The sequence below is a fragment of the Protomyctophum parallelum genome (assembly GCF_964188405.1).
Source record: "Protomyctophum parallelum genome assembly, chromosome: 12".
In the NCBI taxonomy this organism is placed as follows: domain Eukaryota; kingdom Metazoa; phylum Chordata; class Actinopteri; order Myctophiformes; family Myctophidae; genus Protomyctophum; species Protomyctophum parallelum.
The window spans coordinates 31,568,084-31,585,137 of NC_139712.1; the positions used below are offsets into that span (position 1 = coordinate 31,568,084).

The 17,054-nt window shown below is 41.1% G+C and overlaps 2 protein-coding genes across 2 annotated transcripts in view; one reads left to right on the forward strand and one right to left on the reverse strand.

Moving 5' to 3' along the window:
• Positions 1–6,208: 6,208 nt before the first annotated feature.
• zic1 (zic family member 1 (odd-paired homolog, Drosophila)) lies at positions 6,209–9,679 on the reverse strand. Its single transcript, XM_083778492.1, has 3 exons — positions 8,456–9,679; positions 7,794–7,957; positions 6,209–7,252 (listed from the first exon to the last, which is right to left on the reverse strand). The coding sequence occupies exons 1-3, from the start codon at positions 9,420–9,422 to the stop codon at positions 7,052–7,054; spliced, it is 1,332 nt and encodes a 443-aa protein (XP_083634618.1). The 5' UTR covers positions 9,423–9,679; the 3' UTR covers positions 6,209–7,051.
• A 4,081-nt stretch (positions 9,680–13,760) lies between these two features.
• zic4 (zic family member 4) overlaps positions 13,761–17,054 on the forward strand; it is a 3,869-nt gene continuing 575 nt past the window's right edge. The window contains exons 1-2 of the mRNA XM_083778493.1: positions 13,761–15,043; positions 16,894–17,054. The exon at positions 16,894–17,054 is cut by the window's right edge and continues 575 nt beyond it. Coding sequence (XP_083634619.1) covers positions 13,888–15,043; positions 16,894–17,054 — 1,317 coding nt within the window. The 5' untranslated portion in view covers positions 13,761–13,887. The remainder of the gene's footprint in view (positions 15,044–16,893) is intronic.

A 17,054-nucleotide genomic window follows, 5' to 3' on the forward strand; every position in this document is an offset into this window, starting at 1 on the left:
CACATTCAACCTGGCTTCTGCCCTATTTAGGACATTTTGGGCAAAACATTTCCACACACAAAAAGAGGAAAGCTCACAACCATATGCGACGTGTTGTGAAATCGTAGATCAGATTTTTGAGGGGCGCTAGCCCCTCCTATATTCAGCTATTAGTGTAGATTTTTTTACATCATATGTGAACGAGCAAATCGGCTATTTTCATGTTACGTTATGATGTATGATGATAAGAGTGTCCCTCACTTCACACGGGTGTGATTTCTTTTTTCTATTTTTGAAATATGATAATAAATGATTCCCCTTTGTTAAAATAAGTGTTAGATAGCTATATATTCTGATACTAATCATTGTTCAATAACAGGAGTCTCTCCAACTCTTTAGTAAACAGAAAATACATTTTAAAGTTTGGATAGCAAATTTATCCAATTAGGAGAGAAACCTCACACAGGATACAGGGTTGTTGTGAATTTGGATGTGATGGCACAAATAAATGAGCAGACAAAATTGGAACTGCAAACACTATCAAATTGAAACTGATAAATGGGTATAGTCTCTCCTGATTGGCTGAAATGTGGCAACCCACCAGACACCCAGAGCTGGACGTTTTAACCAAACTTTCGCAATTTCCCTTTGAAGTGTTTTTTGAACTTCACACATACAGTACGGTTTATGACAAATGTCTGGGCACAATGGCAGTTTGAAATGGTTTAATGTCAGAAAATACTTCAGAGAGTTTGCATACATCTGCTACACACACACACACACACACACACACACACACACACACACACACACACACACACACACACACACACACACACACACACACACACACACACGCACACGTTGAGCCACGGTCAGTGATAGTACAGAAAAGGAAAACATTACTACAGCATTGACAAATGAATTCCTGTTAAAACAGACACAAAAACAGCTGAATAACTGAATATTAATCTGTAAGAGTATACTAACAGATGGAAGTTGTGAATCCAATCGGTTCACTTCACAACAAACATTGAATGCTTCATTAGAGCAGAGGACATAAGAAATAGAATTCTGTTTCTTTTGGAGAGAAAAATAAATAGATGCTCTCTGTCAAAACCGCAGGCAAGCAAACAACCTGTATTTATTGCCCCTGTCTCTGAGAAATATTTGAGAATTCTGAGAAAACAGCCCAAGAGGTAAGTAAGCAAACCCAAAAGATGAAAAAACTGTTGGTGCTGTTTGGTATTTGATTTGTTGGTTTTAATATGTGATGTTATTTCATAGGAATTGGAAGTTTAAACACGCAGTAAATTAGAAGAACCGCTGCTGCAGAATTCGCAAGAGTTTAATATATTTGTATATGTCACTTCTGACTTCAATTTAGCATCGCCGCAATGTGGCTAGATCTCACTGTAACATGTATTCCAGACATCCATGAAGCCATGCATGACACATTAATCTGGACCACCTTTCCATCCAATACTCTCAGGTCTAAAAGCAGCAAGTTGATATAGGAAAACATTTTACCCTAACCACTTAAACACCATGGTTGAGCGGCGTCCCTCAGGGCTCTATGCTGGTGTGTTTTCTGTTTCTGTTATTGTGGACGCTTGGATTTATTTAACCACTAAAAGGACATGAGTTGCCTCTGTACTTGTTCCGCTCTCACTGATCTACAAGCTCACAGTGCATCGCAACGCAACACAGATCTGCTATATTTGGTGAACGTTTCTCCCCCTCTCCCCTCAAGACCGTTAGGCTCAAGTGATTAAGTGATAGCTCTCAGGGTTGGTTTCCTAGCAGATATAGCCCTTGCCCCATAGCTGAAATCAAAGGACAAAATGTTTTTTTTTTTCATGTGGGCCTATGTAATGAAGATGAGAAGTCAATAAAACAAGTGTCTATATGTTCATACAATCCAATGTACAGTAAAACATTGCACAATAGCCATGTTTATGCAACATGAATGGAGAAGCAATAGGCTTAATCAAAGGGTATATTGTAACATGAAAAATAAAGGTCGATTCACTAGTGATCATGGCACATGCAGCTGAAATGATCACATCAATATGATTTCACATGACTTCACATTGAGACAGCCCATGCATGCCCTGAACACTGCATTACACACTGCGATTAACAAAGTATAATAGCAAATGCTAAATAGGCTAATATTAATAGTGTCAAAGGCGAACTGAACTCAATATCCAGAATATATTTGCATTAGGTAGGCTTAATATCACAAAATAATCCATACTTGCATTGTAAAATGTGTATGGGTTAGGGTTAGGTAAAAGTATATATAGGCTATAGGCTAGTATTATTATTTTAATAGTAATAGCAATAGCAAAGTTTAATAGCACATTTATCTGAACAACATCTGTTCTGTTATGGATGTGTCAACAACCTCAACAAGGAACAGATTTCAACAAACTCTTCTCTAAACTCTCTTCTCAACTGATCTCAACAATACGACTTCGACCACATGCACAATAGGCTATTTTTTTTCTTCACCTCATATAGCCTACTAGCCCTCTAGCCCTGTGTTTAGACTAATATGTTAGTATAACTAAGTGCACTCCAAAGCCGGAAATCTGAAATGAGGACGACAGCCATACACATCGACGAGCTATGTGCCTGCTGTAGGTTATCGGATGCATGCAATGATGCACCTCCTCAGCTCAGATAAAATGGGTTACTTGAAGGCTGCAGAGGTGCGAGGAGCATCCCAGCGCCATGCCTTAACCCTGTCTCAAAGAGCTAATTGGCATGGCCTCATTTAGCAGCACGTCAAGGGGACACGACAACACAATGTCAACGCCTCCACAAATCTTCTGGTCCAAACTTAATTGCATGTCAGGGACCATACTGATGCAACGGGGGTCAGTGTGTGAACCAATGGATCACTATAACGAACCTGCAACATGGCTTCGGTGCATGGTGCACACTGCACTGCAGTCCGTGCACAGAGGTTTGGTGGCAAAACCAGAATTTTTATTTATTCGCTTTTAGCATAATAGGCTAGCCTATAATTGGGGCATTCGTATGCCCACAGAGTAGCATTTTATTCACCTTAGTTTTAAGTGATAGGCCTACACACGTAAACAAACGTGTCAGTGTCACGGTTTAAAAGTGCACTATATCACGCGCAATTGTCTCCACTGTGTCGTTTATTTTGTAGTGAAGTCTGCCAAGAAAATGTATAGGCCTACAGTTCTGCAGGGTTCTGATGCAGGTCCTTAATGGAACTTCATGTAATTTTTAACATAAAATAATTTCACTTTACACTCAAAATATATAGGCCTGAGACAGCTGTCTCTCACGCTGCATTTCGTATACATGATGCGTTGCCTGCCTCTGCATTTTTAATACGGCCCAATACACAGATAATTAACTAATAGCCTATTAATCCTGAGCAATGTAATTCTTGAAAGGGACAGTCAGTCAGATTGCCCTCATGCCAATCCTATCGGCTAGAAATCAGCTTTAGCTATAAGGTGGAAAAGGGGAAGAAGAAGGTAACCTAATCAGTGTCAACTGTCAAGAATAGAACAAGTTGTAGCCTATATGAGCTATGCCTTGTAAATAAGGGAGGTGAATCTCCATTGCCCGAAGATGAACCATTTTATCCCGATGTGAAAGCAATTAGAGGCCAGCATGTGTGTGTGTGTGTGTGTGTGTGTGTGTGTGTGTGTGTGTGTGTGTGTGTGTGTGTGTGTGTGTGTGTGTGTGTGTGTGTGTGTGTGTGTGTGTGTGTGTGTGTGTGTGTGTGTGTGTGTGTGTGTGTGTGTACACATCGCTTATTTAGGCCTATAATTAAGCATCTGCCAGATTTAATCTTTGTAAGCTGTGTAATATACTAATATATATATATATATATATATATAGGCTATATCGATTATAGACGGAGCAATATTTGAATGCAAACATTTTCCGTAGCCCAAATGTAGTTAACGTCAACAAGTAGCAGGAGGTGTATAGCCTATAAGCATTCTTGGATTAGAGGGGTCAATAGCCATGTTCATGATGTTCTGCTTTCACTGAAATCATACTACAAAAATTTAATTAATCCTACCCATTGTTTATAAATAGCCCATGGTGGTGCTCAGCTCCAGTGGAACCCACCGTATATAAATATAGGTACTACAAATACAGTTTTGCATATAGGCTATACGCCTACAAGATAATGATTTGGGGAAACAATTTAAAAACTCACAGAACTTGATACTTTTTAATTAAAAAAAACTAAAGGAGAAAAAAAAGTTAATACGTAAAACTCTTCTTTGTTTCCTCTCGACAAGCCTGAAAATATATCAAACTAGCCTACGAACTAACGGCAGGCTCTGTTTACATGCGTGCAGGCAGGGCTACAAGTGCTTGTGATAAATATTCATAGAGTTGGCGCATTGGCGCCTGCGCGGTATATGGATTGGAATATTTGTATAGCCGATAGTGTGAAAACAAATAAAGCTTTTTAGCGTATGAGAATATATAGGTCAATCGGTTAAATATGACATCAACTGTTATTGCGAGCAATTCATGTTGAACAGGTAAAATAAAAACTATACTTTTGGTATACCAAAAGTATGTCTTGCAAGACATCTGTGACAAACAAGGAAGATCATATTAAAGCTAAATGTGCATATTGCTGCCACCCACCCGAGTGTCAAAGGTGGCGATGCAACAGTTTTTACAATAGGAGTCAACCTCGCTTCAAAACTAAAAAAATGTCGTCTGAAATCAATTATCAGAGTATCAAGAGTAATCAAAACAGAACTGTTAAAACATTACACAGCAAGTGCACGTGCACACGTTTGAAATCCTCCAATGCAAATATATATAGAGACCACGTGCATGAGTTATATAGAAATAATCCATTACATGCAAATAATATTTTTCAGCTAGCTTTTTCACTTTTTGCAAGTAACGCATCAACGAAGCATCAATCAGCGTTGGAACCTAGATAGATAGTGTTAAATAGAGTTGAAAAAAGTCATTTTAGTATCATCCTTCATTTATCTGGAAACCTAATAGTCCATGAAAAGAAAATACGAATACATTTCAATGCATTTCCACAAATCACCTAAGATAGTTCGAGTCATGAATTTCTGCTAGGCTATAGGGATATTCGAGAAACACACACACACACACACACACACACACACACACACACACACACACACACACACACACACACACACACACACACACACACACACACACACACACACACACACACACACACACACACACACACACACACACACACACACACACACTATAGTCGTGTATAGTTACGTTTGTGTGCGCATTTTGAGCTTTTGTTTGAGAATTGGTTATTTGTTTGCTTTTTGGACGTGTCAGTTTTTGACAGCTGCAATCTTGACAGATCGTGAATTCAATTCTCTCGCCGCCTCATGCATGCGCGCAGTGTGGCAGACAGTGTTAAACACGCTGCCGATCAGTGCTGATGTGATCTGTGCCTAATGGACCGGTCAAGCAAGCTGCATCCACGAACAATGAGGGGACGCTGACTCCTCGGCTGTCTCCCTACATCTATGAAATCCGACACAGCAAAAATAAATTAGATTTGGAAATAAATTGGATCCGCGGAACAATTAAGTAACACAAACTATTCCTGTTTGCGAAACCGCCGTGATTAATCGTTTTAATTTGCACATTTACTCCGAGGGCAAAGTGTTGGATGTTAATTTTGGAATAAACAGCAGACAAGAATGAGCAAAATGAAATTACTTGCCATTAACTGTCAGGAAGGTTGTCATTTAAAGCCTTATTTGAAGACGTTTGGGTTCTGCTCAAAAACGTTTTATACAAGCCTAATGTGCGTGCTATAGCACGATCACACAAACAACCTCAGCTCAATGGCTGCACAACACTGCATGCATCAATGCTGGCAACTATGAAACTAGAATTGTACTGATATATGCCTCTATATTGCGATGATAAGATAAACCATAGGCCAGTTTAAATCTACAGGAAATTTGTCAAAGATTTTCAATAGAATACAATTATTAACCCATGACCCAAAACCCCAAAATAACAAAAATAGAAGAAGCTTAAATGGCTATATGAAGTCAATAATATTGAAGCCAATAGACTATTGTATTTTTAATCCTTTAATATAGTACGAAATGTAACCAAACATTTTTTTGTAAACTAAATTTTACATACGAGCGCATTTCTCCATAAATACCGATCATTTCTAACATGTTTACCGGTCCTTTACATGCGGATAAATATGGAAAATTGAGCTACTTTACATGTAATACTTTCCTTGCAGACAAGGCAATTGACAGTTTTTTTTTCTTTTTCTTTTTTTAATATTTATATCACGTACATAAACAGATTGACACGGAATTTCAGGCTTTCACTACACGATTTATCGACATGACATTAAATAACAACAATGATACTTGAGGCTACTCAAACTGGACCTTGGACGAAATGTTTGCACTGAATACAAAAGCACATTAATACTAAGAGTCGGTTAAGGTCGACGTGTAGACTGTAGTAATACTGAATAATTCACATTTGGTACACAACTATAACATTCTTTTCAAATCAAGTCTATCATCATCATCGCAAATATTAAACCATCTCATTTTCCATATATCTAGGGACCAACATTTTTCACAAATTCCCTTAAAACTGTGTGATATAACTATTTACAAAATAAAATATTACATTTTTCAACTTGAATGAATCTCTATGTACAAAACAAATCCAGGCCACTACCCGCAGATAGCATGCTTTTTTGTGAGATCTTTTTTTGTGCAGTCTCTCAGTAAAAAATAAAGACTCGAAGAAATATTAGAGAAAAGGGCTTAACAAAACCCGGTTCGGTTGGCTGTCCGTGCCCATGTCCATGCATTCTTTCTCTGCTTTAGACAGCCGTAAATCGATCATTTTGGCCTCCAATGTTTTCTCGGGTCCATGCTGCGGTTTACTGTTTTTTTTTTTCTTTTTCTTTTAGTCTTTGAGTTCCAAGCGGCAGTTTTTAATTCTGCAGTCTCCTTTCCATTTCTTTCTTTTGTTGTCAAAAATATTTTTACACGTACCATTCATTGAAATTTGACGACAGCGTGCTGTGACTGGTCGTGTGGTGTACTATGGACGCTGCCGGCGATATGGAGCTGCTGGTCTGGTTCTCTGTTGACGGAGATACGATGGTAGGAGGCGTGGACGACTCATACCCTGAACTTGCCGCTGGTGACGGTTGGGGTTGGGGTTGGTTGGCGGCCTCGTGGACCTTGTCGTGACAAAAATAAATAAACTGTTAGAAAGTATATAATAATAACTTGATAAAACTATAGGGCTGTGTAAATGCACCCAAATAACTCTATTCTACTTTTTGATCACTCAAACCCTCTAGACTTGTATAGGCTAAAACTGAACCTGAGTTGACAACTTGGCTGTATAGTGTGTACCCCCCTCTATAGGCTACACCAAATCCATTTGCCAAAAATAGCCAGCTAATGTGTCAGTTAAAAGAGGGGAACAGAAAACAAAATAAAACAAAATATATATAGGACTGTGTTGAGATAATGTGTTAATGTGATAATGTGTTGAAGATCTTATTTTAAACGTGTAATGTTAGCTACAAATGCCCTCTATGATCAAGTATAACATGAATGTATATAATATCCTGGTATATATACTTTTTTCTATAAATATGTGGCCTATAAACAGCTAAACCCTAATTAAATGCGTTGTTTATCAGAGGCCATTGCATGTAATTGAATAAACAGAATGCACATCAAAATAAGATAAAAATTCACCATCATATTTACCTTCATGTGTTTTCGGAGTGAGCTGGGGTGTGTGTATGACTTGTCACACATTTTGCAGAGATAGGGTTTGTCCGACGTATGCACGTGCATGTGTTTCTTGCGATCACTGCTGTTTGCAAACCGCCTGTCGCAGCCCTCAAACTCACATTTAAATGGCTTCTCACCTAAATGAAAAAATACAGTAAAACAAATAGTTTTAGTGTTAAACTGGGTATTTCCAAGTTAACTAAATCATGAATGCTCACTATTTTACCCCCCCCCCCCCCCCCCAAAAAAAATAATAATATGGATTTTAAATATGGTTATTATTGGCCTAATAAATGCATGATAAATACTTTTTAAAATACGAAACATTTTGCATCCCACGTTTGCACCCCTGGCCTTGTTTAACTAAAACGCAGACTGAATGCCTCCCAAATTAAATAACAATAGCTAATTAATTAAAACAATATATAGCCTATTTATCACTAACACCCTTTATTGGAAATTATGTGAGAAACAAGTAGTATATATCAAAGATTAAAGTTCAAGTGCAGTCCCACTTTGACTACAGCTGTTGGATAAAAATGCATAACCCGGAATGGATCACATGCATATTTTAGGCATGCAGCATATTGTTGACGTGAGTGTTAAATGAAAGGGGTTGAATCAATTCGTCTTACCCGTGTGAGTCCTTTTGTGGATTTTTAGATTTTCCGATCGGGCAAATACTTTGCCACAGCCGGGGAAGGGACACGGAAAGGGCTTTTCTCCAGTGTGTACTCTGATATGATTCACAAGTTTGTATTTGGCTTTGAACGGTTTCCCTTCTCGAGCACATTCTTCCCAGAAGCAAATGTGGTTCGACTGTTCCGGCCCCCCCACATGCTCCACCGTCAGATGGGTGACGAGCTCGTGCATAGTGCTGAAAGTTTTGTTGCACGACTTTTTGGGATTTGATAGTTGCTCCGGCTCGATCCACTTGCAGATGAGCTCTTGTTTGATCGGCTGCCGCATGTATCGAAAGAAGGCCCCGGCTCCGTGGTGAGCGGCCATATTCATGTTCATAGGGCCATAGCCGTGCAACTGGGTCGATGCGTAGTGGTCGGACCTCGGGCTCGTAACGTGGCCATACTGGTCGGCCCGTCCGTACATGTCCCCCGAAAAGCCCAGTCGCATCTGACTGTTGACAACATTAGAGGACGCGTGGCTCGCGGCTTGTTCGTGCAGCCCGGGGAAGAGCAGGTGCCCCGCGGCATCCGAGTGTCCATGTGGCCCTGCGAAACTTCCCGCGGCAGAGGCGAACAAACTGTGCTGGGCGCTGGTGGCGTCTCCGAAGCCCCGATTTCTGAACAGAAAGTCCCTGGTGGAGTTGAAGGCTGCCGTGGAATACGAGCTGACATGGGTCGGGTGGTGGTGGTGTCCCAGGGCGGCCGCTGCGTAGCCGGGCGCCTGCGAGGAAAACGCCGTCTGTCCGGAACCGATGTCGTGAGAGCCGTGGTTTATTTTGAAGGCGCCCATCCCGTCTGCGAATGGATTTATCCCCAACGCCACCTCTCTTTCTGTGACTTCGCCTGTTGAGTGATGCCGCGAGGAGCCGAAAGTAGTGACTCCAATGGTGGGATACTGGGGTCCTGCGTCCAGCAGCATCTTCAGTCTGGACTCGCTGCTGAGGCGACTGAGAGCAGAAATCAAAAACCACGCACAGATATTCTCCTGCCTGCAAAAAAAGCTGGGACCTTCACTGCAACTGAGCAAACTCCAATCCACCGATTCTCTTGTTTACTTTTTAAGACGAGAGGAATTCCCTATACCTCTCATTCGATGCACACACGCAAATCATGTATACAATATTGTCTTTTGCGGTTTATCTTCCTGTGGCGAAACTTTCACCTCCTCAGTCAGGCGGTGAGCTCTAGACTGATAGTCGCAATCATTCCTGCAGATAAATGAATTGAAAAGACAACACAGTCCACCCCTGATGAATGGGAGAGGAGGGGGGCGTCACGTGACCTCCTAGGCGGCACGCCATTGGCGTAGGTCCCTCTCCCCCAAGTAGCATCCACTCACCAAATACCAATCGTCGGCGCTGGGCCTACACTTCTATTGGTCCGTTTGCATCATCAATCCCAGGTATTGTGAGATTGCTGACTGTGGATTTGGTTAAAAAGGCTGAATAACAGCACAATAAAGTTGAGAAACATAAAGCGACAATAGGCCTTGTAGAAATGCGAAGCACGTTTCACCGTTAGGCTACTATATACACGGACACTATGAAACCAATTGTGTTACAATGTAATGTGAGGATTTTTTTTTGCGGGAATGTTCCCCCCCCCCCTCTCCATCTTTGGAGCAGTGAACAATAAGACTAAATATGTTATGCAAACCTCTCTGCCTCTGTCTATGTATTGTAGGCCTATATATGCTCTATCAACACAGCACATTTTATTTACATATATTTGGTGCAGCAGCCAGTCATGACCTCTCAGCTCTCAACGCTAATATTCAGCTTTCTAAATAAACAACTAGCCTAATATTAATATGCACGTGGGTCGGGCCGAGGGCGAGGGCACAACTTGCAAGTTAAAGGTCATAGCCTTCGTCACTAGTCTGAGTCAGGTGCAAGGTGTCACCGCATGCGCCTTGTCGTTTTCTCAGGCCATGTTGCGTGGTGGATTTGAAAAGACGACTTGACGACGTCACTCTTGAGAAAGTCGAATGTGTTGTGGGTGCAAACACAGGTTGCACATTTACTAGGTTTACAAGCCACATTTAAGCTAATTTGTGCATTTATTTTAAATGCCTCCACTTTGAGTGTTGGTGTCTGCCTTTCACCATGGCAAGCATGCTCTCGTTGAGGTCCGTCTGTCTCTGCATAATGGTCCACAGGAATCCACAAGGGCAACAGCTGCACTTTTCACATCATCACTTAAAACAACGTTGAAGAAGGTTGTATTTTATATGTGGAGTGGCCCTATATTTATCTTGGGTTTGCTATTGTTCTTAACTTGTAACTGTGCTTGTAACTGTTTGCAGGAGAATAGTGCATCATCATATCCTCCTGTGTGTAAAATGCTGTGAGTTGTAACTTGTAGAAGTTATCAAGTTTTGCGGAGCGCTCTGCAGGAACCTCCGGCAGCTGGAGTTCAAAGCCACATGAACAGACGCGCCATGCGAACCATTAAAATATCTTCTGGACTACCTACTAGTTTCTGCAGCTAGACATTCTCAAAGCCACTCTTGGGAGACCAAGGGCACGAGAGGAAGTGTGTTTATACTGTTCTTGAGTTAAGAGAAATAGTCCTATAGATCTCTATGCCACTATGCTATAGCTACTAGCCCCTGCCAGACAAAACACGCGGAAGGATCTATTCAACAGGTGGAAAACGGTAAGAATGGCATGTCATTGGAAGGGGAGGGGGGGTACATTTGTTTTGCTCTCAGACTTGTAACAAGTGAGACTATGGTGAGTTTTGTGCCAAGACGAGAGCTGCATGAAATTCTATATTTATATATATATATATATATATATATATATATATATATATATATATATATATATATATATATATATATATCTATATATCTGCTATCACTTGGCTCAAAGGCTAATTGTAATAGCCAATTGATTCAAGTGTGTAAACAGTTGTCCCACTTAAACAGCAAAAGGCCACTCGATCTCTTCAAATCAGCTTGATGAATCAAATTCATATTGAAGAATGCAATATGGCTACCAGATCTGTTTACTATTCGCAGTGAACGCCAGCTAAACTGCGCTCCGACAACTGAACTAATTCCACGTGTGAGACCATGCATGCATGCATGGTGTAATATTCAGTTCTTGTCTGAATTCCCACCAACTGCCCAGCTTCTTGTTTCCAAGAGTGCAGGCTAACCGTTGAACAGAAATAGCACTTCAAAGTCTTGCATTACGCCGTGTTCCAGGGATGTCTCCAAAGAGTACAGCTGCGACCTTCGTGCACTCCACGAGCAAAGGCCATTTAATGAACAGCTCCAGGATCCGTCATGTCTCACAATATTTACTCATTTATAGCGTGCTGAACACGGCGCTGTCACCAAAGATTCTGACAACTCAATTCTGATAATCAGACCATCAAAGGCTAGATATAAGCTATAAGGCTACACCGGGTGGAGTAAAATATATGAATATCCCTCCTAAAACCTTATATCGTTTTAAGCATTATATTAAAATTGCATGTGAGGACATAATAATGTCCACAGTCCGGTTAGGCGGTCATAAGAAACGAAATTAAAAGATGAGTGGATCGCCATTAGTTTGTGCACTTAAGTTATAGAAATATATGTAAAATAGCTTCAGGCATGTGAGCATGACTGAAGAAATGTATAAGTTGTCGACTGTTGCCTCATAAATGTGCATCAACTCATAATAGGCTATGTCAAATAGTTTAACCGATTTTCGATGTGATATTTGACACGAATCTATAATAACGGTTTGACCTCTTTTTAGGTCAGTTCACACATGGCCGCTTCCATTTCTCTCCATAACTGCTATGATTAATATGAATATGATCCATATCCCAGCATTTGATATAGAAACATGATTTGTTAAAACTAAAAGAAAACGAGTTAAAACATCTAGGATATGGCTATTTGCAGGGTCAAAAAGTGGCACTGGGAAAATTGTTATTTGACTGATAAAGCTAACGGCCAACCAAATGTTACAAATTTAAGTCCATGGATGTATAGTAGGCTACAGGGCTACTAGACGATGTTCTTCGTCAATGAGGAATGGAAGAAGATGATATCTCATTTTCTTATTACTAATAGCTATTAGTGGACCAATGTTATACTCTAAAATTGTAAAAAATAAATAAATAAAAAAGTTCTGTGATGAATGCTATTATCGCTATAGTTCGCGTCGACGTATCTTCAAAATATACGGTGTTGAACAATCGTTACCTTTGTTGTATAGTCACGAGAAGTCAGTCAGGGTTTTGCAATTAGACTATCTGATACTTATAGGCGGCCTATACATGTTAATACATTTTATTTTCAGCTTTGATGCCACCGTGCACTGTTTTTGACACCTCCTGTGACTCTGATCTCTGATCATCTCCTGCATGGTCTGGGTGACTGGGTCTAAATCCGACAGGGCTAGCGAGCGAAATTGCCTCGGAATCGGATCATAACAACAACAGGTCCCCCCCCCCCCCCCCCCCCCTTCGGGACAATGGACATGCAGAACGCAACTCTCGCCAGAAACAGAAACATTGATTTCGCCAAAGCGAGGACAACGAGTGACGGGACGTATAGCCTATGCTGACGGGCATGAAGAGACGGAGATATGTAAATAGTATTGTGTATAAAATCGTATATTTATGGTTTCTGCCTTTGATTGTTTAAAATCGCATGCCGAGTTCGTCTTTTATTGAGTTATTTTCGCACATTATAGCAATCACTATTGACGCTGTTATAACGTGTTCAAAGTCGCGCGTAATTTGCGCGTAAAGTTGTCCATGGGCGACGGCGGGTTAAAATGAAGATATCATTGAATAATGTATGATCCATATAACTTTGATAGTGACATTATGCATGCTTAAGCCAACCAACTCTTTGCCAGTTTATTTGTTTTAATCGCATAACCACACTGAGGCAAATGCTATTTCATAGCTCCGCCGCTTTTGTTCACTGCGAGAGAAAGAAAAGGCGACCGGATCAACTTTTGAAGAAGTTTTATGTATAATAACCTTTGCATAACAACTATTTCCCCCCCGAGTGTGTGCTGCCTAAGGCACTGCGCATGCGTACTGGCGATTTGCTGTCACTAAAACATTTTTCTTCACATTGGAAACTGTCACAAGTGACGTCAATCACTGAGCTCTGACCAATTAGAACGCGGGGTGATTGTTTAGCTCCACGGGCTGCAGCTCCTACCATGAATCTCTATTCAGTATCAAAGCGTCCTGCTGCTGCCTCTCAACCGAATGGGATTCCATGTAGTCTGCAGATAGAATCTTAACTTCAGAAAGTTGTTGTTTTTTTCCCTTTATTTTTTTTTACTATACGATTAAAATATATTTGTCATCATCATTATTATTTCGCCTGCTGTCAAGTTATTCTAAAAATAGGAGTAATGAGCGTGGATGCATTGGGAAGCGCTGTGATGGACCCTACGTTTTCCAAACGGAACACGGCGCTGAGATTAGTTGACTTGGCAGGGGCTCACCACCATCACCATCATCACCACCATACCCCTCAGAGCGTGACAGGCTTCCCGGGGTTTAGCAGCCATCCACACTCAATGGCTCACTCGCACCCTGGGGAGATTACTGCGGAACCCCGCCTGGGGCCGAGTCCATTCGGGCCAGAACACATGGGGCACTCCGCGGCCCTCAAAATCAGCCCAGCCCATCATTATCCCCACCACCATCACCACCACAATCATCATATGGCAGGCCACACTGAAGTGGTCTCCAGTCAAACGGGAGCTTTTGGCCCGGTGCAGGCGACGGCGGTCCCCTATTCTATGTCTCACACGGCCCAGGCTTTATCCGCAGGTAGGGATTTCCTCATTCGGAGAGATCTGACAGCTCAAGTCATGCCAGTTCTGACCGACCAGACTCACGGTTCAACTTCTCACCACGGAATGTTTGTCTCAACAACAGGTAGCTATCCGGGACACTATGGTCATCACCCCGACGCTGGGAACCATACCCTCTTCTCTGGACTCCACCACCACGAGCAGCCAACTAGCGGATCACCGGGTGGCCAAGCCTTGAATGGACAAATAAGGTTAGGATTACCTGGAGAAATGTACGTTAGATCTGAGCACTTGAGTCAAGTGGCAAGCTCCAGGTCTGATCCCTTCTCCGCCTCGTCGTTGCATGGATATGGTGGTCTGAATCTGAACATGAATCTCACCGCTCACCACCACCACGGAGCCGGTGCTTTTTTCCGTTACATGAGGCAGCCGATAAAGCAAGAGCTCATTTGCAAATGGCTGGAGCCGGAACACTCGCCGAAAAAACTTTGCTCCAAAACTTACAGCACTATGCACGAACTGGTAACACACGTAACGGTAGAGCACGTCGGAGGACCCGAACAGGCGAATCATATATGTTTTTGGGAAGAGTGTCCGAGGGAAGGAAAACCATTTAAGGCGAAGTACAAACTTGTAAATCACATTCGAGTGCACACCGGGGAGAAACCATTCCCATGTCCGTTCCCTGGCTGTGGGAAAGTGTTTGCAAGATCCGAGAATCTTAAGATTCATAAAAGGACGCACACAGGTCAGTAATTATATCACATGAAGGCTGTAATGTATTGCTTGTTGCATATATTTATAGCCTATAGCCTATATGTTTGAAATTAAAGTTAGATGATTTTACAGAGACAATGCGATATGGAAATGTTGGCTGCATGTGTTGTTTGCCATTATTCAACTAAACTAAAAACACGTTTTGAAGGCATTTATTAATTTATTATATAGAATATAGATATTTTGACAAGCTGAGTCATGCACGTAACAATGTAGTTTCCTCCTGACAAAGCACATTGATGCAACAGTTAAGGGACTATATATTAGACTACTGCACGTTGTTTGTTATGAATTACACCAGCAGTGCTCACAAGTTTTACAACGGCTGACTTTATGGATATATACATAGGCTACACAGCTCACCCAGGCGTTTGATGGACTCACTCCCTCTCTGTTTACACCAACACAAATGGAAGACTGTCACCGTCTACTTACTGCATGCCATGAGTATAGCTAGATCCATCTTCATACTGTTATGATGATACTTCTCTTTTTTTTCTCTTTTTTTTTTTGGTTGCAAACTGGTTGCTTGTTTTTTCATGATATGCTTAATCCAGCCTGATATAACTTTTATTTATTTATTACAACCACTGACTGTTACTGGTCCATAACAATACGTTATGCTATATTATATTTATTGTACATGTGCATTATTATTATTATTATTGTTATTATTAGTAGGCCATATTATTATATTGTTGCTTTTGTGCATGTGTAGCGATAAATTGACTTTAGAATTGCAATGAATGAATTGCATTGAATGTATTACCATATTGGTCAATTGAACATAAGTGCGGTCTACTTTCAAACTAAAATGGTAGTAGACTATTGCATGCATTATTTTGGATGGACTGGTATGGCCCTGCATGCAACAAGTCCATAAGAACTGCCATGCTTAAAGGGGTCGCCAACAGGTTGGCAACGATTGCCTCTCTATACCATTAGCATGACGGTCAAGTTCACGTGTAGTTACAATTTCATATATAAAAAAAAATAGAAAATGGCTCATGCATGGTTCCAATAGAGCACAATATGGCTGCTTGCCTCTGTGACCCAGTGACGTTTGGGGAAAAGGCTGGGAGGGAAGAAGGAAAAAAATCGAGGACTGTCGAGTCAGAGATGTAAATGAATGGGTCCCTTTTCAGTGGCTTGCATGGCACTCCCCCGTTTTTTGTATTGCCCTATGTATTATTCATATAATTTGCTCACATTACCTAAGTACAAATCTGTTAAATTATTTCAGCGTGTTGACTCCCAAGGGGTATGGTCTTTGGATATCATGTTTAAAACCTACCCGAAACTGTGGTTATGACGGGGCCTTTCCCCTGGGGTCTGTTCCTTCGTCGCGTTCTTGTACTACACTAATATCCTTGATTGGCTCTCTCAGCCCAACAGCTGAAGGTCAAATTGATATTCAACCCACAAGTGTAATTAGACAGAAGCAATTACATATCCTCACAGCACTAATAGTCGAAGCATTGGGCGAATTCCGTGTAATTTATTCAGATTGTCTTTTTGCCTTGTCATACAAATGGAATGTATTATTAAGATGCGCAATTAGGTTGCCTTTTAACCATTCAGACATTCGAATAGCAATAGCAATGTACTACAATATTCTGTAGTGAGCTAGTTTTTGTCATTATGCATTTTTAAATCCAAACAAACGATTTTAGGCCTAGCCTATAGGCCTAGGCTACAGCATAGTTTGTTGCAGGCATACTTTTATATCTTGCAAAAGATGAAGGCCTAGATTCACAAATTGTATATCCTGACCTAGAGAAGCCCAATATGTTGAGTTTTCAAACGTCTTTTCTGTTCCAGGTGAGAAGCCGTTCAAGTGTGAGTTTGATGGATGCGACAGACGCTTCGCCAACAGCAGCGACCGAAAGAAACACTCCCACGTACACACCAGCGATAAGCCCTACAACTGCAAAGTGAGAGGCTGCGATAAGTCTTACACTCACCCGAGCTCGCTGAGAAAA